The 25,624-nt window shown below is 40.1% G+C and overlaps 1 protein-coding gene and 1 non-coding gene across 2 annotated transcripts; both read right to left on the bottom strand.

The window, feature by feature from the left end:
- Positions 1-299: 299 nt before the first annotated feature.
- Positions 300-20,756, bottom strand: LOC146456119 (uncharacterized). Its single transcript, XM_085093447.1, has 20 exons — positions 20,055-20,756; positions 17,310-17,381; positions 16,255-16,326; positions 15,474-15,545; positions 14,710-14,781; positions 14,040-14,111; positions 13,456-13,527; positions 13,251-13,322; positions 12,449-12,520; positions 11,906-11,977; positions 10,741-10,812; positions 9,503-9,574; positions 8,488-8,559; positions 7,668-7,739; positions 6,492-6,697; positions 5,933-6,196; positions 5,060-5,389; positions 4,182-4,289; positions 2,630-2,908; positions 300-2,083 (listed from the first exon to the last, which is right to left on the bottom strand). The coding sequence occupies exons 1-20, from the start codon at positions 20,252-20,254 to the stop codon at positions 2,010-2,012; spliced, it is 2,397 nt and encodes a 798-aa protein (XP_084949573.1). The 5' UTR covers positions 20,255-20,756; the 3' UTR covers positions 300-2,009.
- Trnal-uag (transfer RNA leucine (anticodon UAG)) lies at positions 6,290-6,373 on the bottom strand. The gene has a single exon. It is a non-coding gene; the product is annotated as a tRNA-Leu (tRNA).
- Positions 20,757-25,624: the final 4,868 nt, after the last annotated feature.

Below are 25,624 nucleotides of genomic sequence, written 5' to 3'. Positions count from 1 at the left end.
CTTGACTGCTGTGTTGTTTCCTTACACAAGAAACTTTGCTCCACATTGTCTCTCTTCACCCAGGTGTACATGTATAAAAGAGTACCACCAACATACCGCTGGGGGTGGGGGTGGGGGGGGGGGACCCTGCAATAGACTAGATCCCATCCAGGGACGGAGAAGCAATACTCCTACATATAGTTGCTCCTTGCTACGGAAACCCGGTTAAACTGCTTTGTGGGCCACTTAGGCTCGAGTGTGACTTTTACTTTATTGTGTTTATTGTAAAACAAACAAACAAAAAAACATCGTAAATAATGTAGGTTGTACATGAAGCGTTTTATTTTAAGTAATGAAACAACGACCAGTTGTAGGTTATAGTGGTTAATTCCATGAAAACGTCTGGTAATGATGTTTAAAACCAGGAATGCAAAAAACAAAACAAACAAACAAACAAACAAACAAACAAACAACAAAAACAAAACAAAAAAAAGAATCAGATTTGTGATCTGTTTCCAAACTACAGACCCGCTGAGTTCCCCAGAGGGTTTAGGATACCAGGCCTCGGGTCAAGTAAAAACATAACATGGCTCCAAGACAACAAGAATATTATTAGGGTTTCCAGGACTTCAACCGAACAGAATCGTTGATTTTGGAGCTTCAAGCAGGGTAAAGTTTAAACTATGAGCTCTGCTACAAAAGTTTCAGATTTTCAAATTTTAATTCGACCTTGAACGCACGGACACCTTTGAACGACCTCCTAGGATCTCATTGGTGCTATTTTTCCCCCTTTGGACCATTAGCCGCCATCCTGCTCCTACATGTATACATGTAGGTTTCCTTGGTCATCGGAGCCCTTAAGGAACCCAATGAACGAATGCGTGCTCCGATATCTCATGGTTTCTAGCTTGGGTTTTATTGATAACGAGTTTCATGCTGTGAGATGTTTTAATTCGGAGAGGCTACGTAGCAGCACTCGTTTGCCGCATCTGTTGCACAAGTTATACAACCACTAAAAGATAATGGAGTGCTTTAATACAGCAACTAATCTGCCGACAGCTTCTAAAACTTACGCCTAAAAATTATTATATTACATGTACGACAACTATATTTTAAAAATTCGATTTATCTGCACTCATTATATTTGCATTTTCATCGATTTGTTAATTGATATGCCATGATAGTGGATACACTTACACACTGTAGAAAGTTAAAACTGGGGAGAAAGCTTTTCTACTTCCATTGGCAACGTTGCGTGGAACGGGTAACGGTTTTTCCGGCACAAAGACGTTCATTGCAAAGGTTTTGCTGCAGCCACAAGTGTTTGGTTGTAAAATCGCAAACTCGTTTCGCGCAAAGTGATTTTTCTACAATGTTGTTCACTTTCAAGTTCTTCGGCTGCAAAGTTGTTTCGCTGCAAGATTGCCCCGATGCAAACGTTTTTTGCTTGACAGTTGTTTTAATATAAAGTTGTTTAACTACAGGATTGTTACGCTACAAAGGTTTTATTTTTACGTTACTTAGTTCTTTAGCTTTAAAACATTGAGTCTTGCTACTGGCAAACGTTTTCTGCTGAAGTTATTTTGTTACAAGTCATTTTGCTACAAGATTTTGTCTCAACAAATGGTTTTTACAAAAAGCCGTCGTTTACTACAATGGTGTTTCGCTACAACGGTGTTCTGTTCCGGTTGTTTTACAACAGTTGCTTTGATGCAAACTTTTTTGGCTGCAAAGATGCTTAACAACCAAGCGTATTCGCTACGAAGTTTACTATGAGTTACGTGGTTTCTACAGTAACCAGCCTATGTTTCCGAATAAACGTTAATTTTGGCTTAATCAAATCATAGCAAGGCCTGAATTCTAGCCGTAGGCAGGTCTAAACTCCAAACCTAACGCTTAGCAATAGTTAGGGTTTGGTGCAAAACAATTTAAGAGGTGCCACCGCGGGAAGTGTGGCACGCCATGATCGGACCTTTTAATAGTTGTTAAAAACTGCTTATTAGAAAGAATAGAAGAAGTTCACTTGGCTTTCACGACGGAGGAGCGTCCAGAGGGGCTATGGGAGGAGCTGATGCTCGGCGAGAATTCCTTGATTTCTTCTCCACTAGAAAAAGGAAAAAGAAAACAAAAACAATGAACTTAACCGATACAAGTTACCAAAATAGTTGAAAAGGTTTGAATGCTGTGAACGAAAAGTGGTATATTGTTCATTGGTAAAAAGAATGGTCGAATTCTTTGGGGATGTTTCCAGGGACGTGGTTCCAGCCTAGTCAGCAAAACATTTTTACAAATTGCCAGGTGTAAAGTTAAAACGTGGCTGCATATAAATTAGAAAACAAAAGGGTTCCACCGAATACTGTACGTAGTTCCTTTGCCCAAAAGGTGGTTGATATTTTGGGCCAAATTCCGAAAGCAAACAAATTGTATGAATCACGATTGTTTGTTATCTGGATTAGCGACAACTTCGAATCCATTGAAAAGTGAATTGCTCAATTACGGGTTTTTCAGGGGGTTTTGTCTTGTCCTTTGCTTTAGTTTCAGAGTTACTAAGGTTGAACTCGAGGGACTGATCAATTCACCGTTGAACGTGTTCGACTCTCGAATTCTACGTTACTCTAAATACACCACATTGGTCAGTTTGCATCCCTACCCGGCTCCCACGTCTCAAAACTCCCGTCGTCACTTTCGCCACCAGCATTTCCACCACCACTACTGCTTCCGTTTGAGGATGACTCGTCACCAGACTCCTCTTGATCCACCCCGGCCCCGTTAGAGGTCGAAGGGTTTGTGGGCTCTACTTGGCCTCTTCCGCTGGACCCGTCACCACTCGACCCTGATCCCGCGCCTGAGCCGGATCCATAATCAGGTTCCGATCCCGATCCCGAGCCAGAAGCTATTTCCTCTTTTGTTTTAGTCTTGGTCTTTTTTTCTGTGTATAGGGAAAGAGCCTATGATTGTAATTTTTATAGTCCATGCACTTTAAGGTGTGACAGGGTTCACCTGCTTGGGGGAAGGGAGGGTATTTCTCATTGCATTTTTAAGCTATATAAGTAAGGTTCCTCTAAAGTATATGGAAATTATGAAAATGGAAAAGATTGATGGCTTAGGTCTTGAGAAAAGTCCATCACCGTTTATAGTTTGAATTTAAAAAGTGACTTTATTTAAGTGTCGAGGTATTTAGCACTATTCTGCCAATTGGGGACACTATAAATTGGTGAAATAAATACACTCGATCGCAAAAACGTTGACACCTAAAAAGCATAAACCGTGAACGATGAGACCCAATGGCTTTATGGGTATAAGTGTACTAAATTTATTTGCATAATATTCTATCATCGTGCGACGGTTGATAACCAAAATTGCTTGCACGTGGTGAATGATGGAAACTGGCCAAGCTTTCCTAAGCGTCAAGTTGGCCAACAAGGGCCAATTTTTTAACACTACCCACAAATCCGTCGGGTCTCATCGTTCATAGTTTATGCTCTTTAGGTGTCAACGTTTTTGCAATTGAGTGTATACAAAGTGAATATAACATATGTTAAAAATCCCAGCTGGTGGGAGGCAAACCAGTTGGCTATTTACAAAGCGTGGCCTTGGATTTGAAAACTGGGCTGCCTTGAAACAAATCCAAGTGGTCAGAGCGGGACTTGAACCCAGGGCCTCCGGATTACAAGTCTGGCGCCTAACCACTAGGCCAAGCCGCTTTCCATGTAGAGTACGAAAAACGGCAGTTGAAACTATATTCAGAGGTCGCCTAAGAAGAGGTGCACCTGGTAAAAAGAGTATAAATAATAAAGTGCAAATTTGATGTAATGTTTAAAACACGAGCATGCAGCTGTGTTTTATCGGGAAAACACGTGCTGCCAGTTTTTTGAACGGCTTCAAAACATTCCTGGAAAAGCGTGTGTCAAGAGAGTTCATAACAATGATACTTTTGTGAACGTTGGAAATTATAGCATACGAGAAAAACATTAAACACTGCATACTAACAAGGAGGAGGTTTTATCGAGTTTTAAAACCACTAAACGTGATGTTTTATCGACCATTTGATAGGTCAATGGGCTAATGAGTTATTACATGTAATGAGTTTTTGAAGTTGGGGAAGATCCACAGAAGACTATGAAGAGTTTTATATCGCCCTTTGTGTTTGTGAGACTTTTGGTAGCGTGCTTCAACTTGTAAAGAACACGGCGGTTACTTGCCTTCTAAACATTGATCTCCTTTTTTGTAAAATCCGCGTGAACAGATACAATCGTAGTTGACTGCTGTACAGACGCCGCCTCTTCTGCAGCCGCCGTCACATTTAGCACCTGAAAAAGCGACCATCATTTATTTAACCCAGTGACTCCAACAACGGCATGAAAACTGGCCTTGAGGGGACCATGGTCTTTGTTCATCGTTTTTTACTACTAGAAGATTCTATCGATAACTAACCGAAAAGATAACAACAACCTTACAAAACAATTCTAAATGAGTACGATAGAATGAATTGGGCAAGAGATGAACACAACTTTGATTAACAGACCTTGTTCCCCACAAAACGAAGAACTTAACACTTCTGAGCCACTGACACGTTTCGTTAGAAATGGCACAGAAAGGCCAACAACCGCAAAAAGAAAGTGCAACGACAAAAGTACTAACGAAGGAAGCCTTCCCTTCCCCTGAACATGAGAAAGAACTAAGAAAAAAAACTGCTTGTCCTTGTTTATATGTCTTTACTTTGTGTGCATGCCCTAAAATAAATGTCGAAAATAGTAGCATAAAATTAGAAGGGAATGATTATCTATGTTGCAAATTTAAGAAGTTTTTGATACAAATGAATATTTTGAAGTGTTCGATAGTTTGACTCAATTGGTGAGCATAACAGCCAGAATAAACAATTCGTTGCCTTGTGATCCAATACAAGTTTGGTGAACCTCGACGGAAAGTGGCATTATATGTTATATGATAGAAAAACTTTCAAACGAGAAGATAGCGTAAAAAAAATGGCAACTAACGAACGCAATTTAACAACAAAAACAAAAAACATGCAAATCAACAATAAGATTAACCACTGTTACCATACAGCAAAAGAACTCACTCATTTCAACGTAGAGACTGACTTCATACGAAACTTTTCCCAGTTCATTCACAGCCTCGCATTTGTACGTGCCCTCGTCCTCAACCCGAGGCTCAAAAATCACTAGGGACCCCTCCCTGGTAATATGGTATCGTTTGCCCATGAACACTAAGGAGCCTTCCATGGTGATGTGAAAGCGCGACTCCTCGGGCGTGCCCAATATCAAGAGTCCATCCTTGTACCATTTGATCGTGGGCGCCGGTGTTCCTTTAGCTTGACATTTGAATACAACTGGTTTCTGAGGCTCAGTGGCGTCAAAGGGTTCGGGATAGGTAGTGAACAGGGGACGAACTGAAAAATGAAACAATCAACTCCATGTGACTAACGCGACTTAGACTTCTTGTTACAGGGGTTGACTAGGAAAAATTGTCGTCGGGTTCGAATTTCCGTTTCCGATAGAGCCCCCCCCCCCCCCCCCCACCCCCACCCCGCCCCTCCCGCGCTGTTCCTTGACTTTCAGTACACCCTCTGTGTTTAAAGTTCTTAAATGTGTTATGTTGTATTTCTCTCACTTTAGCAATTTGTTATAAGTCAGAAACTGGTGGAGCTGCTTGGTCGAGCCCAAATCATATTGTTTAATATAATAAATTGTTGAAGCTAAACTACTGCTAGTGCCTGAAAAGAATCCGGACTCAAATTTCACCAAGTAAAAAATACAGTCATGACTAATTTTAATGCAATACACACTCTGCAAATGTTGAAGCAGAGTATTGGCGATATGTGAAGACTTTCAGAATTACACAACCATTACACGTACACAGCTATCTCTAATCTGCAACCGGCCCAAAACCTAGTGTCCAGATCTTGTCCTTGTTTCTCACATTACATTCTTACCTCCAGCAGCAACCATTGCGTGACTCGCTGCAATGCCAGCCTCGCTCTGAGCAACGCAAACGTACTCTCCCAAGTCCTCCTCGGCCAACCCGTGGATCGTTAGTATCCCCAGGGGGTTTGCCACGCGATACTGGTCCGTTTGAAGTCGTGTGCCGTTGAGAATCCAGTGGTAGATGGCACCCGTCTGTGTTTCGCAGCGAAGTTGAACGTTCTCTCCATAAAGAACCAAGGTTCTTTTCGGATATACTGACACTTGAAGAGGTTCTAAATAAAAAAAAAATTAAAACAAAATTTTTAATTCTGCAATAAATGAGTAAATGAATAAATGCATGAATAATAAATTCATAAAAAATAAATTGTCAGAAGTGGGATTCGAACCCACGCCTACAAGAGTAGACTGCGACCTAAACGCAGCGCCTTAGACTGCGCGGCCATCCTGACATTCGCTCATTTGGATAATTAATTTACGTAGCAGAAACTTACAGGAGGGAAAGGTGAGGTGGCCCAGCTGGGAAGGGCCTATATTTGGAACAAAAATTGTTGTTTCTAATAAACTTACCACATACAAAGTGCCCGGCTTGGAGTTGCGTTACCAGGAGACCCGTTAAACTGGGTGGACTGGCACATGTCATGTCTCCGTGTTTGTTCTCCTTTGACCAATCACTTAACCAGCGTGCATTACAGTCACAGTGGAGCCCACTTCCTTTTGTTTTAGCTGCACTGGGAGGCATAGACTGGCGGTAAGCTTCTGGGACGTCCCACAAGCTGAAAAGGAACGCAGAATGTCACTGAACTTCTGCCTCCACCGTGTAGAGGTTAAACGAGGTTAGGTCACCGCTAAGTGAGCAGTAGGAAAGAAAAGATCGATGACATACTCAAACATTTCTACGTTGGCTTTTGTTTTATTCGTCAAACTCATCAGATTCACTTATTCCCCAAACTCTCTTTGAGCTTTTTCCCGTCATATTACAAAGTTTGGTCTGAAGCTGGCGAAAACGATTTTAAGCTCACTTTAATATGGTAGCCATTTTAAATTTTGTGCTCAATATTATGCACAAAGAAATTGCGTATGTCTTGCATGGATTCTATATCATCACAGTGTACAGAGCAATATTGCTCCAACAAATTGTTATGGGTGAGCATATGTACGCGGGCGTTGGTTGAACAGGGAGACATACATGTGTACTTACATACACACAGGCGGACAGGCAGACGGACATGTAGACGACATAGACAGTGAGATAAGCAGACAGACAGATGTCGTCTACAAAAAGGGACCGACCGACAGACAGACAGAAACAGACAAGTGAACAGACTGGAAGAAAGATCACAGAAAGCGGGAGGAATCACGGATGGTGCAGTGGTGAGAGCACTCGCCTCCCACCAATGTGACCCGGGTTCGATTCCCGGACTCGGTGTCATATGTGGGTCGAGTTTGTTGTTGGTTCTCGTCCTTGCTCCGAGAGGTTTTCTCCAGGGACTTCGGTTTTCCTCTCTCCTCAAAACCAACGTTTCCAAATTCCAGTTCGATCTGAAGAGTGCTCTTCGCTAAATACACTGACACTTAAAAAAAGTGATTTATTTTTTGTTTTATTTAAAGGTCAAACTAGTAAGCAGATAGACAAGCAGGTAAAAAGACAAACAGAACATACAGAACAGGCAAACGGAAGACATAACTGACAGCCAATTGTTTTATCATACGTGCATGAACGTCAAACTTTAAGGTCATACTTACAGTCTTGAAAGGCTCTTCAAATGATCAAAGGTTCCTTTAGCAACGAATGAAATTTTGTTGAAGAAAATGTGCCTGAAAGCAAGAACAGAAAAAAAATCGTAATTTAGTTGCAAATTAAATAAAACGATTGATAAGAGAGTTAAATGAGAAACACGTCGGGGTGTTGAGTCTCGTGTTTTACACATGCAACTAGCGCGAACTGTGAAATTCCAAAAATGATGTCCTAATCTATTTTATAGGTTCATGGAAATGTACAGAAAAATGTTGGGAAAACATGTTGCTTCTCGGTGTAGCTCGCGCTGAGCAACAACTATACAGCGAGGTGTCGTTGGGGCGCGCGAGAGTGAAAGCCTCTCTCCCTCGCGACATTTCTTACACTGCGAATAAGGAAACCATCAATACTGAGAAATCCGATTGCCTGCTTCTTGGCCTGCGAGGATGGTCTAAAATCTTATATGTTCTTGTCATAGCTGTGTGCGATCATCCATCGGTATTCCTGTGTTGTCGTATATAATAATGAATTCTCAAGTATCATTATGATGTAGTTAACTAGCGGATGACCTCGGCGTTGGCCGAATTAGTACCAGCAGCAATTATCACATCTTCGGAGAACCGGAAGCAGATAGTTGCGTCAGGCCGCGAGGAAGTCAAAACGGGTAAGTTTACAAGAACTTACATGTTCCACTTCCCAACTATCTGCCCCTGGGTCTCCCGAGGATGCAATTATCACAATTAAAGAAACATGGGATACGTATTTCAAGGTAAAGCATTCGCCAGCCAAGTACGCCGTAGTTAAGGTATCAGTGTTTGGCTAACTTACAAATCCTTGAGTCTTGATAAGCCGTAAAACGTTTTGGCGTTTAGAAGAGTGAGACGGTTTGAGTCCAGATACCTGTAAGACCGAGAGAAATTAAAAATTTCAGCAAGTGCAGGGACGAGAAAACGGAAGAGGATTTTTCTTCTGGAAAATAGTAATTTCATTGGTTATCCACTAATCTCATACCCAGATCTCAGTCGGGTCGGGGATGTCGAAATGTGAGATTAGTTATCCACCACACCGACGAAATTCAATTATATGAATAAAATTAGAGTGTAGTTCAGTCATGATGATGAAGTGGAATGTAAGCCGGTAATTCAGTGGGATTTCAATAGATGGGTGGGATCTGGAGGAGGTGGAGAGGTTTGATATCTTTGGGTATCAGCTACATCAGCGGGAAGTAAAGAAGAAGGAATAAGGGGCTGGGGAAAGGCACAATCTACAAGTTGTCAGTTAAGCAAGTGACCTTATTTCTGTACGGCTGTAAACCGTGGCCTGTAACAAATGGCGATTAGTAGGAAGTGAACACCCCTGGAGGCTCAGAGGAAAACCATAAAACAAACAAACGAAAACAGAGGAATACAAGTAACATAAGTAAGAACGGATATTGCATTGAAAAGCGTGGGGACAAAAAGCATGAACATAAAAAAGCATCCGTTGACAGACCAAAACTCCTGCATTTCCGAATTAGCTCTAACCACATTTCTTTATTCTTTCAGTATGTCAGTCTGTTGCTTTTTTTATTAATATTTTGAAAAATAAGCGTGTTTGCACCGTCCGAGTTAACACTAACCAAACAAATCTCCATTTCCTTTTCGCAATCATGGAAATTCATTATAAGAGAACCTGTTTCCATTTTGTCATCATCATCTGCGAACGAAAGACTTAGCTCGTACAAAAGTAGATGTGGATGAGTTGCATAGATAAAATGATCGAAACAGGGACTCGTTTCCCGTGCAAAACAAACGAGAACAGGAAACATGAGAACAAACAAACAAACCGTTTCTCTTGAACTTACAAGACGTTTAGATTGCCAAGATCCCGAAATGCATTGTCCGCAATGTATGTGATCGTGTTGATACCCAGATGACTGCAAAGAAAAACCTAGAAAATTATTTGAATGATCTAATTATCAGTTCCTCTTTCCATAACATAACGACGACTCCCCTATACTCTCCACTACTGTATACCCTGCAGCAAACTCTAAGGAGAGGCTACACCAGAAAGGGTGGCTTTTTCACCCACGTAGTGTGAGAAAGGGAAGCGAAAATTAAAGGTTAAATATCTTAAAGGGTCGCAGGAATATACTGTGAACCAAAAGGGCAGCAATTAAATCCAAATATTACAAGGGGTAGCAAAGAGGCGCAGAAATTCCTGACAAATTGCAACGCAAAGATAGCGCTTGCCGCTGCAAAAAAAAAACTTGCCTTTGGTTTTGTACCCCTTTGAGACACAGTAAAAGGGTATACATATTTTGCTTTACGCGCGTAAAATCTGTTATGTGAAAGTAACCCGGGTAGAAGGCCCTCTATTGTGAAAGGGAAAGAGTAAGAGGTTAAACCTCCCGGCGGAGGTTCCCCATATGAAACGTTATTGAATCTCCTACCCCAACCCCTCTCCTCCACACCCATGACCCTAAATTTTGGCTCCCGGTTGTTCAAAGCAGGAAAAATATGACTCTGTGTTTGAATTCAGTGTTATAACTTATCCTGTGAAATGTAGATGTTATTGCCCTTCATTTTGGGGCGACCTGCACCATTTGCAACGGCGATCTTACATGGTTGTTGAAGAGGACAAAAGAACGAACAAGAGAACAATGCTCCCAACCCTAAAAATCAATGCAACTGCAGGTTATCAAGCGAAAATAGAGGTTTTGAAAGGTGCAGGTCTTCTGTTCATTTTCATCTTCCCTACTTTGAAACCAATGAAAATTGCTTTAAACCTTAACGTTCAGTTTAATTATGGTGTACCCAAGGATGTTAGGTAGTCTCAACTGAAATTATTGAAATAAAATGAGTCACTTTATTATTCAATGTATTTAGTGCAGAACACTAATTGGGACACTTTCCAGGTCGAATTGGAATTTGGAAATGTTGGTTTTTGTGGATAGGGGAAAACTGGAGTACCCGTAGAAAAACCGGGCCCCAATGAGCAAGGATGAGACTCGAGCTACATCACATTGGTGGGAGGCGAGTGCTCTCACCACAGCGCCATATCAGCTCCCACAAATGCTACATAAATTAGAGATTGGCTTACAGGACATGGAGAGTTCTCAGTTCCTCAAACATGTTCTCAGAAACAAACGTCAGTAAATTGGAGTAGAGATACCTGAAATGAAATCGTTTACAGTTAAGCAGATTGCACGTACAATTATTTTTCTAGTCCTTCCATGGAAAATTGAGGTACGAATCTTTTTTGTCTGTGGATCAAATCCTAAGGTGATATCATTCAGATAAAAGCTAGCTGCAGAGTAGTACTTTCCTGTGGTACTGTTTATCGTGTTGTGCAGGGTGGCTCTAACGTTTTATAAACTCTGGAAGCTGATCCATACATGATAATTTCATCTTTTTAGACTGCGGATGAAATCCCATTTGACCATTCATATGAAAACGACTGAACAGTACTATCCCATGGTGCTGTTTATTATGCTCTACAAGGTGATTATAACGTTTGAGACGTGGCACTTTACCTTGTATATGATGAATCCAACTGTTGAGTATGTGGATGAAATCTCAAAGTGTGACAATTCCAATAAAAGCTACTGACCATTACTTTCCTGTGGTGCTGTTTATTACGCTATATAAGGTGATTCTTACTTTTGAGTCGTGGAATGCTAAAGTATATTAAAAAGCTACTGAGCTAGTACTTTCCTATGATGCTGGGTATTATGCTGTACAAGGCGATTCTAACTTTTGAGTCTGGCTGTGGAATCCTTAACAGTGTGATCATTCAAATGAAAGCTGCTGAGCAGTATTTTCCTGTGGTACTGTGTAATATGTGGTACAGGGTGGTTTTAACTTTGAAGTCTCTGGATGAAATCCTCAAGTGTGACCTACTAAGCTTGTGCACTGTGGTGTTGGTGATTTTGTGTCTGTCATGATTGGTGCGGGTGACATCGTAATGTTGACTATCATTATCAAACGAAATCTATTAAATAGGACATTTCTGTGGTGTTCTTAACTATGCTTCACTATGTAATTCTAACTGTTACGTATGTGGATTAAACCAAGCGTGACCATTCTACTGTACACAAGCTTCTAAGCAGTACTATAATGTGAGGGTATTTTAGTACACCGTCTAACAAGTACTTTCCATCTTTTCAATTTCCAACTCGCAAATACGTCTGAATGATTCGTTACCGCCAGTTCAGTTGCCTTTTTTGTTAATTAAATTCTTTCAACTTTCCAGCTTTCATACTTACAATCTTTTTAATTTCTTGGTAGCTGAGAAAGTCCAAGGTTCAATCTTACTGATCCTGTTTCGGTGAAGGTAGCTAGAAAAAAGCGAATTTGATATAACAGTACGTTGTCAGATTTCGTAAACCTGTGAACAAACTAAAAGGGAAACAGTGCTGTTACAACAAGAAAGAAATAGTAGCTGCAAAAACTGACGCGCGGGGAGTGCGTTTTTCAGAAACATGTTTTCTTATTTTAGGGAAAATATTGCTGTTTCGTTTATGCGCAAACACGCAAACATTAAAAAAACAACAACAACAACAGCAACAAAAAACCAACGATAACAACAAAGAAAGTCACAAATGTTAAGCAACAGTGCTCCCTGCCTCGTCCCCAGGACTCGCTTTTTCGTAAACGCAGCGCGCGTGGAGTTGTGGGACTATTGTCCACTTCCTATTAAGTTTCTCCGCTGACAAAGTTCGACTGCGTCTGGTTACTCTGAGACTGTCTGCTTCGCACTCAATCTCGTACCCAGACTTCGCACTGTAACTGTCTCAAGTTTTACTTACAGTTCCTCGAGGTTTTCAAGACCTTTGACCATCTTCTGAGGAACTGAGGGAATCTTGTTGTCAAAAAGCGACCTGATATGGAAGAAAAATAATTCATTTTACTGAGTAAAAATTATAGACTTAGAGCAGTTGCCATTTGTCTTCAAGTCGCTCGCGTTATCTTCGAGTCCGTTCGCGTCTTTGTCGGTCACGCCTCTCGATGAACTCGTAATTATCGATTCTTGCATCACACACCCCGCTGTCTTCACCTAACAACTGCATGCAAGCAGTCTTACTATGATGCTACGAGCTGTAAATATAAAATTTAGCTTGAGACAGTCTCTCTTTGTGAAATGGTCGACAAAAGAGTTGTTTGAAAAAGTATTGACGAATTTGGATTCGTAAAATAGGGAGCTTGAGCAGCGACGATGACAACGTCAACCATAACGTCACCTGAAAATATAACTTTATTTCATTTGCGCTACTTCGCAATTATTTCAACTCGTTCAACTTCTGCAGAAACGACGAAATATCCAGGAATCAAATTGGTAGGAGTGGCGTTCAAGAACAGAACATGAAAAATTCACCGTCGTGTGTTCATGTTCTCCACAAAAACTTTAATTTGGTCATTTCAAGTTGTTGTTTTGCAGAGGACGGCAAAGAAATGTACCAAAATTTAACACGCACGTGCAGGGACAGTGCAGGGTGATTTTTTTTCATCATTGAACCATTTTTTTTTTTTTTTTTGCACTTGACAGTGGAACCCAATCATTGTGCCCTAATTCGTCACGAAGTTCTAAATTGCAGTAAAGCAGTTACTTACAAAACTTTGAGATACAGCAGTCGAGAGAAAGCACCAGGCTCGATTGCTGAAATCCGATTTTTGAACAGGAATCTATCAGACAAACGAAAAAAATTGTTAAAAGAAAGCCACCTATATATTAAAGTGACCACTAAGTTGATTAGCTAAGAATATTTTCTTGTCAATTCTCTGATGAAAGAGATTGTAGGTAAGAGTTGGTACTTACAGAGACGTGAGGGAGTAGACATCAGCAAATAGGTACGCACCAATCTTTGAAATCTGATTTACGTTCAGAAATCTGAAAATTAATAAGTATAATGTGGTTAGATACCCAATATAGTTAAAAGTAAAATGACGGGAAGCAATCTATTCGCGTTGTTACGCTTACGGAATGGGGTAAGTCATACAACACTGAGCGTGAAAAAAACTTCGCAGAATGGGGCACTGCTTGCAAGTTCGAAAGCTAGTTAGCTCGAAATAAATCTTTGTACAATGTGTGTTATTACGTGATTCGACCGACAAGTCACCCAGCACAGTCTGTACATTCAAAAACAAAGCGGTATTTTAAGCTTAAAAAGTACAAGGTTATAGGTTATCAAGGTTTCTATTTATGTTGTTTAAATGCAAGAAAAAGTCCTTAAAATTTGAGCGTTACATGAATGCGTGTGGCGCACGAAGAAAGCTTCCGCCGCGCGGGAAACTTTCGTTTGTCGTTATAGTCGATACTAAATCAAATGAATATGTCTTTCCATTAATCTTAACTTTTTAGGCCCCGATCGATTCAAAAGAATCAATTTAATTAATACTCACAAGTTTTTAAGGCGATAAAGACCTAGAAATGCACCGTCTTCTATCGAGGAGATCGAGTTCGAACTGAGGTCCCTTCAGAGTGAGAAAAAAGAAACAACAATAAGCAGTTATGTGACACAAGAGCTAGACTAACTTCACTCTCATGGATCGAACACCAGATTTTTCTTTCGAATTTCTCGTTATCTCGTAGCTCTTTAGTAAGCATATGAGAATTTAAAACTCACTGGATTTTAAAATGCCCTTATTGAGCGAGCACTAACCTCCCAAGTAGACACTCTATGGGCTCGTCACACATTCCTGCGTGCGAGGCTAAGCGAGTACGTACTCAAATCACTTTATTTGAGACCTCGTATAACCAACCAACCCTACCCTGCGAGCAGCGAGCTTTTCTTTAAATTTGGATGATTGACTGCAGCGCCAACTGATAAAAACACCTACACATTTCAAGGACGGAATTCGTGCTCATCGTCTTAATTGGTATATAGACGCCCTGCTGGCGATATTTGATCAGGACACACAAACTGCTTGCTGCCTGTCTTTATACAGTCATATAAACTTTCACAGTAAACGTTGTTCGTTCAAGACCATTCCAGTATGTCTCAGTTCTTATATAACTGAATATCCATTTTAATTTTTAGCCGTTAAACGGGCATGTCTAGTGTCCACTTACAAATGTTCTAGCTGGTCCAGCCCATCGAATGCAGCATACTCAAGTTTCGTCAGTTTGTTTGTCGCCAGGTTTCTGTAACATGAACGAAAAGTAATTAATGTAACCTCAAAAATTAACGTTGGATAAAGTCGAATATGACCTGCAACTAGTCCACATGGCCAGCGCTGATGGCTCCGGTTTCTCGCTTGGGCCATAAAGCTAGCGACTAGGAGCATTTCTATTCCCTACCCCTTTCTTACCAACCACCCCCCCCCCCCCCACCCTCGGGTGAGATACTAGTCTACTGCAAGGCTATCCACAGTTAAACGAATGCGTCAAATGAACACGTTTAAATATTTGTCCGAATTTGAATGGAAATTTATCAGTGTGACGAAGACAATGCTTCACCGTATTTGGACGCATTTGTGGACTCAAATGTTGGGTTTTATTTTTCGGTGAAATGAGGTCGGTTAGCTTTTTCGTGGAATTTTGTGACTGAAGGTCGTTCACCGGAGTAAAACTCTCAATTTGCACATTTAGATTTTGGCAGTACATGAATGATGTACATAACTATTAGCTCGAACGCGTGAGAAATAATGCACCAAAATGTTAGAGTGACTGAGAGAGTAACTCCAGTGATGCAGTCCCTTGCTGAAAGCATCATGAAAAAGGCCACTCCCACAAACCGAATCATCCGGCCCGCAAACTGGGCTCCTATAATTAGCCCCAGCTGACCGTGTAAGTGTTTCACTGGCCATTTCAAGTGATATTAACAATGGACTTACAAAATTTTGAGCCTTGAACAATTTTTGAATGCCCCAAAAGCCATTTCTTCAATGCGATTGTTTTGTAAATACCTAAAAGAAAGAGAGACGAGGAATAAGTCGTTTAAATTTCTATAAAAACAGAAAGCAATTACGAAGTGGAATTTGGTGGTCAATTTAACGACGTTGGGATGTAGAAACCATGAGCCAAAGTCCACTAAATTCTTCGGCCACAGCTGTTTCGAGTCCTTCATTTTATCATAACTCCACGAAAAAAGGAAATAAAACCTTTCTATTTCTCTTACAAAGTTTCTGGAGGCCCAGGTATACTCAGGTATTACTAATGGGGTAAGAACTTTGATCAAAAGCGACCAAACAGCGAAACCCAGGGTTCTCATTTGACCCTGATTTGTATGTCCAAGTATTGTATCAGTTTAATGTGCAAAAGTAAACTACATGGAAATGATAGGAAGGCTTCCTGTTTTAGCGGTTTATTCACAAAAGGCCGCTTTACAGTCCAACTGGATATTTTTGGAATCTAACAATTTTGCCTCATTCGCACCTCCCCGCCCCTAATATAGCTGAATACCCTCATCCCCCCCTCCCCCCATCCTTTTACATGGCCCTGAAACCATCTGGGAAATAGAAAATAACATTGTGAATATTTTCCCTTAGTTTTGTCTTGATCAGGTTCACCCAGTAAGAGAGTTGTGGGAGATCGAGAGCGATCAAATAACTCTATGCTTTTTCAGAGGAAGAGCATGACGTGGAAATTAAATTTGTAGTGTTCACATTTTCTTACAGCATGTTAAGAGAGGGAAGGTATCCTAGCGACGTTTCTCTGATTTTCTTGATCCGGTTTCCTTCAAGATGTCTGAAAGGAAGAATGAAGGTATAAGATATAGACTTATTACTCACAAGATCAGGGGACGGATTCACAAAGCCCAACCTCGTCCCCAGGGTCTCTCCTCTTCCCGTCTGAGGAGAGGCCCTGGAAACGAGATTGCGCGAAGCCCTTCTACGTTAAGATGTAACCTAAGTATTGCTTCTTGAGAAAAGTTTATTGTTGGACTAGCAATAGCCTGTTGCTATGCCAACATTGGCTATTGTTGAAAAGCAATATTTTGTATACATAAGGACTCCCTGAATCTAACCCCTGCTCTTTTTTACCATTGAAATAACATAATTTGATAAATTCCCGAAAGTTTCTGAAACACAGCGATTTAAAAAAAAAAGAAGGAATTAAGAAAACTGCTAGAATTGATCAAAAACAAAATGCACTTTAGCTAACGACAGAGCGAATTATCTGGGAATAAATTATTCGAGATCAAGATAAGGTCGATGATTGAGCCCATAGAGCATTAGACGAAAAACAGTAAAAACCGAAATGAAACCGAAATGAAACGGACTGAAGCAGAATTACTTTCCCAGAAATATAGCATTTCAGTTTTGAAACCCAAAAAGTCCAAGTATTCCAAGATAGCGTATATCAGAAATGCAGTATCTCTTCACAATATTATTTTTACAGCAACCCGAGCCAAACTGTTCCTCAGAAAATAAAACTAAGAGGATTGTAGGAGCCTTTTTTCATAATCAAATCTTTCCAATCTGAACGATCAGTAGATTTTAATTCTTTAACATTAAAGCTAAAATTTTTCAGGATATGATAAGGTTTCACTCTTTACATTAACACTGAGACCAAAAACAAAAAAGCAAACAAACAAACAAAAACAAAAGAAAACGAAAAAACAAATCCATGAAAGAGTTTTGAGAATAAGTAACATAGACTCCTCATGAAAAGACTTGCATGAAAGCAAAGCCGGCAAATTCCCGGCGAAAATTCAACACAGTACTTACAACTCTTTCAAGTAGAACATCCTGCTGAAATGCCATCCATCCAACTTGACAATCTTGTTATTCTGAAGCAATCTTGCGTTGAAAATATACAGAAAACAATACTGTCAAATAGTACATCGTTTTGATACTTGCAACACTCGCCAACTATATAAGGTAAGAAATATGTCGCCCAGAGGGTTTGTCTTTGGAGCTGTTTGGGTCCGAAATAGGGCAGATTTGCCATTTTAGTTTGAAATTGGATTTTGGTCCGGTTTTCTGTCCTAAAATAGAAAATGGCACGATTTCAAGTGAATCACGAGGCGTGTGAAGGTATTATTGAAACTACATCTCCGGATAATGTAATTCCAGAGATTTCAGATGGCTTAGCGCCCATGGGATATGAGCCATTATACCAAGCCCGATAAAAAGCGGCCATTAAATCGTCCTCTTGTGTTTCTTGAATCATGAAATCAGCAAGATCTTACTGGTTTTGGTTGTTTTTCATTAAACAATTATTTCTCTCGTGCTTGTTGGATAAGAGATCATTACGTGCCTTGTCAGTTGACTGTAATGATCTCATATCCAACGCTCTCTAAAGGAATAATTGTTAATTAGTACATACCAAATCAGTGGATAGTACTTTCCGCGCGCTCTGATTGATTACTCAAACTCCAGATTGTATTTGCTCTTCCTCTCCTTCTCATACGTTGTGAACATCTCGAGATCATGGTACAAGAAACTCAGTTTTTTTTTTTTCAATTCTATTTTTTTTTTAAGTTTTCCAGAAGTTAATGATTAATTGGACCTGGCTACTACCGGTTTGAAATACCCTAGAACTATATACCGTGTAGCATGAAAATTTTGCGGGTTCTGATTTCTGCGTATTTTGCGGATTGACCTCGATCCGCCAAAATTAGTTCCCGCAGAAAAAAATACCCGCAAAATATAACGCCGCAAAAATTAACTCCCTTCAGTCAAATTAAAAACTCTGCTTTTAATAGACTTGTGCCACTGGGCGATATACATTGGACTTTGTATGCATAGAAAGGTTTTAGCTATGGTAATTCAACCTTCATACTGCTTTCTGACAAAATAATATACAGTAATTCCGGTCGTGGCAAACCGTATTAACGAAACAGTGTTTTGTTGTGCGTGGTTGGGGTACCCTTTTTGTTTTGTTTTGTTGTTGTTGAGTCCCTTTGCGCAGTAAGGTATTACAGTGATATGTCTTTAATATGTAAGTAGAGTGAACTGTGACTCACCACACAATAAAAGTTGAAAATATTAAGGTGTCTTCCACTTAAATGTTCTGTTGCTTGAACAGAGCATCGCAAAAATTAGTTCCCAGTAGAAATTTCAGTCATCTCGAACGGCAAAAATTTGTTCCCGCAAACCACAAAAAATCGCCAATCCGCAAAATAAAACTCCCGCAAAATTTTCGTGCTACACGGTAGGCCATTTCCAAGTTGCTTTGAACCTCATTACGAAAACGAGGCTAAGTGCAAAACTTTCCACGCGACAATTAGTTTGTTTGCATATGAATGAAAACAAATTTTCATAAATGCGCGAAGCCTCTCTTTCATAATGAGGTTCAGAGCATCTTAGAAATGGCTTATTATTCACCTCAATGTCGGTGAACAGTGGTAGATATTTACCGACCTGGTAATAATTGTTAGTTATCTCTCTGTTCTTCTTCCAACCAAAGAGAAAGTACGAGAATTAACCTAAATATATCTTTCACATCATTAAAGGCACAGTGTCACCTATTTTTAGTGCCATTTTGAATTGCCGAAATACCTATTGTATCGTTCAAGGAAGCCTTAAAAAAATGCTGGTTAAGTTTTGTAAGCAGTAATCGTACTTGCGCACAGAAACTAGTGTCATTCAATTTTTGGCTGCGGACGACTTGGATTGAAATGGATATCAACTTGAAAAAACTGGACAAATTTTTTCAAGTTCTTCCTATGTATATTTGGGAGAAATTGCGAACAACTGGTAATAGTTTGTTCTCCCTCGGAGAAATCATTTCTTATTTCCTTCCCAGTGCTCTAAGAGCAATGTCGTAGTAGAGAGGAGGTTCTTTGTCAAATAATTGAGCAGTTTTGACCAAAATACAGCAAAATCTCCGTGACCTTGCCCCTTAAATCTACCTCCTCAGGTAAATAAACTCCAGGCCTGAAAACACTTAGCAAGGAATTTAAAGGTGTGAACATGTGCATTGAAAATGATTTAATTAGAAGGGTACGCCCTCCCCTCTCCCGCGTCGCTAGAGTTATCTCCGTAACTATAACTTTGAAAAAGCAAAGGTCTTTGGGGATCAATGCAAAATCCAAATTGCTACTTCAGGGTTTGTAAAAACATCGAGAAGTATTTAACAGATGATGTGTTGAAAGCTGTTGTAATCCATAGCGTTAGGATAGCTGTCATCATGCCAAATAGTTTCACTCCTCCGACAGTTTACTCGGCGGAATTCGCAATCCTGGCATGCGATGTGGTCCAGACATGCTTGCATTCTAAATAAACCGTGTCTATGGAGACGCTTTATCGGTGCAATCCTTTTAAATTATCTGTTCACAGTCTTCGTGGACAATGATCAAGATCGTTTTTGCGACAGAAGGCAATTAACTAAGCAAACCTCACCCACTGACCTGGGCCCAATCTTACAAATTGACAGAACAGTAATCGCTCTAAATATGCGTAACCGGCTCTATAATGCTTTTCTTAGAACTGGTTACGTATTAACAAAATCACAAAAGATTCACTTACAGTGTTGTAGTAACTTGAGGTAAAGGCCACGGAAATTTCTTTAGTCGTCTTCCTGAGCAATTTACCTTCGCGCCGACGCCTCGAGATTCAGGAAAAAATTGTTCCTCGCAAACGCATTCCCTTGGGCAGGGAGTAAGAATCTGGCTCGTACACATCGTACAGAAAATCGTGAGGGCAAACGCAACTAGCGATGAATTCATACTGATTGAAAATCTCCCCTCCAGTTTTCCTTGTTTGTCTCGTCGAAAAATGCTGTGAAATGTTCTCGGAGGATCCTGCTCCAAATCGCAGTAGGATGTCGCGGTTATAATTGGCTGGATAGCAGCCTTTAAAACAAAGGGTTCATTGACGAATTGCGTGGTGAACTACTTGTTTGTCTCTCTGCTTGCAACTGCTACCAAATATTTGACCCTTGTCGAACAGATTCTCTCAGCGACTTGGTTGAAGCTTGAATTGCGATTATGTTTCACAGATTTACGTGTGACAATTGCCAGACAATGGATGAGAAAAAGCAGACAAATCCAGATAAGCAAAGAAAAAAAAATTGTACGAGTGCATGGGGCATAAAAAATTATGAAAATTGAACAAAAAAAAAAAGGCCACAGGGAGTAATGCTTAATTTTTCTTACTGAAACTGACAAAATGTGGCTTGCCATCTTACACAATCTCGAATGCTGAAACATGGCAAATCGATCGAGGTTTTGCTCTAGATTTTGACGGCAGGAAGGAAGGAAAGCGATTCACGCAACTGTAGCCTGCGTGCGGCTATCTTTGATAGCGAATGGGGAATCGAAGAACGAGGAACGGGGAACGGGAACGTGGAATCCTTAAAATGGGGAATGTTTAAAAGCGGGAATCTTTAAAATAGGGAATAAGATTCCCCATTTTAAAGATTCCGCTTTTAAACATTTCCCGTTTTAAAGATACCCCGTTCCCGTTCCAGTTCTCCGTTTCCCGTTCCTCGTTCTCCGATTCCCCGACATATCGCAATATCAAACGTCTGGGGGCAAAGTACGTGACTGAAATACCAAGTTTTGATCCATGGCGAGTACATGCTGCAGAAAGTATTTGGGAAGGAAGAGGAAAAACTGTAGAAAAAAAAGTTATTTCTATTAACTACCGGAATGACTCGATTAACCTTCTGGAACACTTATTTGCTTTTGGTAGCCGGTAAGGGAAACGTCTTATTACAAGAGGTGGGGGGGGGGGGGGGTGGTTACTGGGGACGGGGAGTTGGGAGGCGGTGAATGAACAATGGCTTTGTTGCAATTACTACTAAGCAATGGATTTCATTGCCCGCGAGTACAGCTGCCTCTCATCGCTCCCGGCCCCCGGGAGAAGAACGTTGTGGCTGAGATTTGCTAAAATTTAAGAACATACTAAGAAAATTACCCAGGCTAAGAGTCAGTTTTAAAAGAACATGTTTATTCCAACCAAATATATATTTTTTAAATGAACAGTATAAATACGGATAAAATAGTGACATGAAAAAATGTCAGTCTATATTGTTCAATTAACCCAAATAATAGGTGTCTTGGTCACGTCCACATAGATTTATTGAAATACCATAACAGATAACGAAGAACATCTTAAGTTCAAGCTCAAATTGCCATAAATGATAAGAACGTTCAGGAGGGGGGTGAATAGGGGTATGTAAATCCGCCGATCCGCTAAAAATAATGGCTGAATCCGTCGATCCGCTCAAAAAATCAACTAAATCCGAATCCGCAAATTGTTTGCCGCGTTAGATGATACGCGAAATACAAAGCGACTTCAGTTGTTGGAATTGCCTTGCGTGATATTGTGTTTTAGCGTTGAGGATGACTATCAACGAAATATTTATGTATCAAACGTCTGTATCGGAATAAAATCTAACAGATACGAGAAAAAAGGGCAAAGATGAACTTCGTAACAACCAAAATCCAAAATCCGGGCCCCAAAACTGGATAAAACCGCGATCCGCTGTGATCATAGGATCCGCAGATCCGTTAAAATTTCGCTCTGAATCCAGAACCCGGGCTAAAATATTTACCAAATCCGCCGATCCGTAGACCTATTCACCCCCCTCGTTCAGCCTCAGCCTCAAAATTAGACGTTCTTATAAAAAAGGGTGTACACAAGTATTAAATAGTTACAATTATTAACTAAATTGCAATTAACATGTAATTAACTATGATAAAAGTCAGGGGTATGGGCGGCCATCACCGCCAAAAATACAAGCAGTGCAAACGATATAGAATAAACAGAAATGGTTTAATTGTCCTTTGTAAATTGGTTTAGACAATTTAGAAACGATCCAGTTAGAATGCATTTGGACAGGTTGTCTTTGATGGAATGATATAGCCAAACAATAAATGGTTTAGACAATTGCAAAACTGTCCAGCTATCAATGGCAAAACGGTACACGAAAGACAGAGATGATCTAGTCTGAATGTGAATAATTCAGCTTCCGTTAGTAAAACAGCACAGGCTTAATAGAATTGGACAAAGTAAATGAAACGTGGTGAAGTAGTCAAGGTTAATTTGGCAAAGTCAATTCTCAAACGGTTTAGCGTAATCTGAAATGATTCAGTGCAATGCCAAACAGTATAGCTTTCTGTGAAATGGTTTGTGACTTACCATCAAACGGTTTAGCGTGACACAAAACGGTTTAGCGCGACATAAAATGGTTTAGTGTTACGTCAATTGATTATCGCCGGAACCGCCAAAAATACAAACATGAAATGGAACAGCCTGTTGTGAAATGGTCTAGTCCATGTGGGGTATGACGTCATGGTTGTGGCTTCGAAGAAAATTCAGGTTGCTTTTACTTGTTTTTATTCGCCGTTGTCAACTACTTTATGGCGAATCGATTAACCTGGTGTAGATTACGCGTTGTTGAAGGGGTGTATTTGCTGTGAATCCGACAACATGTTCAAGTTCAAATATCGACAGTCTCGCGGCTAGAACGATGATTCTGCTTTTTTATTCAGTAGAACTGACATTTCACGTTTTTTAAAGCATGTTGCGAGGCTCTGATTTTTCATGCTTTGTCGAAAGGGAATTTTCACCTCGAGCTTTCGTGATACGGAAAATTGAAGGTCTAGTGTTTTCGGATTGATAAAAATGTCGTTTTAGGTGCCGAAAAAAGGTCCGCTAAGATTTTCGGAAAGGAAATAATACCTAAGGTTTTCGGGAAATAAACAAGGATGCCCTAGTAATTTCCAAAAGACTCAGGTTCCTCTAGAATGACCGAACAGATAGAAATATTATAGCATGTCCTAAAATGAACCTACAGAGCTTTAAAGGCACTCCAGATAGCCTAAAACAGCGTTTTAAAGGATCTCAGAGAAAACTGCCGTTGGGTGCCCCTGAATAATGAAAGTATTCCTGTCTTGCTTTCTTTTTTGGAACTCAAGAGCCCATATCATAACCACTTTGGACAAGACTTGGTATTGTTTAATGACAAGGAGATTTTGATCGAAGGTAAAACTTTCTCTTTTAAAATTGGTATTTGAAAAGAGTAACATGAAGTCAAGATCTCTTAAACAATGATGGATACCTGCTATCTTTCCAGGAGTTTCAATAAAAATACAATATTAAATGTATCTTTCTTCAGTATTTTCAAGAAGTCTCTGCGATAACAAAACAACTCCTGGAAAAAGCCCGTGGAGGTTGGGGGGGGGGGGGGGGGGGTTGCTATCGAGAAACAACAATTTTTAGTCTGTGAAACTGTATTCAATCTTTCGTCCACTGTTAAAATAAGATTACTATTCAGAAGCCTCCCCCCCCCCCCGCTCAAAATTATTAATGAAAGTAGCAACAACAACAAAAAAAAAATTCCAAATACGTTCACCTTTAGCACTTAAGCCTGTCCCTCAACTTCAGCACTATTGCAGCAGCCGACGTCTGCTGTGCGTTGTAGAAATTGAAATAATATTCTCCAATCTAAGTCCTTTCCACGCGTATTCCTTGTTTTCCGGTTTGATTACGTGAACCGGCTTTCTTTGTGTTTTCATGTTTCGTCCACGCAAAGAAGGCACCAAACGCCAAGTGTCAGGTCCGAGTGTCAGCATGGAGTGTCAAAGGAGATCTTTGTTTCGATTCAGTTGACAAAAATGCAAACATTGGGAACGTTTAGACTGCCCCCCAAAATATCTTTTTTTCTTGTTATTATTTGCATCACAAAAAGGCACAAAATTTGATCCTTCGGCCATCTGCTTTCCGTGTTTGTCGTTGAAAACCTGAGAAGCATTGCGTTTATTATTCCTATCAGTTTATGGACAACTAAATAAATTGAATATTCTTTCAAGTAATCCCGTGGGTGGAGAGGTAGGGTAGGAATATTCTACTCCTACTTCTCAGTTAAGATTGTTCATGGTGGCCGTTTTAACATTAACCGTTGTAGTTTACAACGTTAGCCCTTTGAATAAAAGGTTTACTTCTATCTGCCGGACTAACAGGTAATATTTAAAATCAGGCCGAGAGAAGGCTGCACAACAACGAGGTTTTGAAGTAATGACAGAAACGGTTCAGTAGCAGTTAAAAAACACATACCTTGTGCATATGAAAATTAATCAGCCATTAATTCATTTGAGCGGGAACTGATTTCCGCGTCTTGAGTGAAGCGTTTTTTTGTTGTTGTTAATTTTATCACTTAACCTAAAATTCTGAACTCGTCATGCATAGGCCGCGGTTTCTCTTCTTCTATATGGCGTTGGACCAGTGTACAAAATATCTTTGGTGCCATCACTATAGTCTTCCTCGACAAATACTATCATACATCCCAACAATCCGGCTCTTCTTTCATCTGGAAACTTACTGTTTTCCTCGTGTTAATTCCTTTACTTTAAAATTATATTTTGCCCTTTACAGTTCCGTCCATTTGACTGAATAGCAGTCGTGTACACAAAAAAAGTTTAGTTCCTGTAGTAATATCCAATGACGTATTTCGAGTAACCATTGACCCTCAACTTCTCCGCACACCCCCCCCCCCCTCCCCTCATAAAAAAATTGCGGAGACTGCCCCCCCCCCTCTGCCCCGACCTCTAACAAAAACAGTGTAAATTCAAATGGTAGGTATCAAGTGTTACAATCTGAATACACACAGCCAACACGAAAACAGTAAATAGAAGAAACATGGATGCTTTGAAAATGTTTTGGCCCTTACTGTTACTATACCTGGTAAGCTAGTTTGTTGTTCATAAAGAGAATATATGTACAGATTTCAGATTTTTTTATTTGTGCACTATTTCAATAGTTTACTACAAAAGAAAATTATACGATACGTCCCAAAAGTAACATAAAGACAACATTAAATTACATAAATCATCAGAGGTAAAATGTGCGCAGTGACCAAAGGAGCTTAGGCTTTCGAGTTGGTCATTGCCACGTGCAGCTAACTGTACGTGTAGATTTCACTGTAATCAACAACCAAAGGCTAGGTAAATTCTTAGACTCTTCTTTGGAGAAGCACTTTTATTTGCAAGATAAAAATTAGAGTTTTGTTATGTACGATAACTAGTTTTCTTGTCTTAGTCGCGGATGAGGTCAGAACGGGAAAATAACAACAAAAATACTTGAACTAATTA

This window comes from Pavona decussata, unplaced genomic scaffold (genome assembly GCF_977016875.1).
Source record: "Pavona decussata unplaced genomic scaffold, jaPavDecu1.1 SCAFFOLD_260, whole genome shotgun sequence".
Lineage (NCBI taxonomy): Eukaryota > Metazoa > Cnidaria > Anthozoa > Scleractinia > Agariciidae > Pavona > Pavona decussata.
This window is presented reverse-complemented; position numbering and strand designations above follow the sequence as displayed.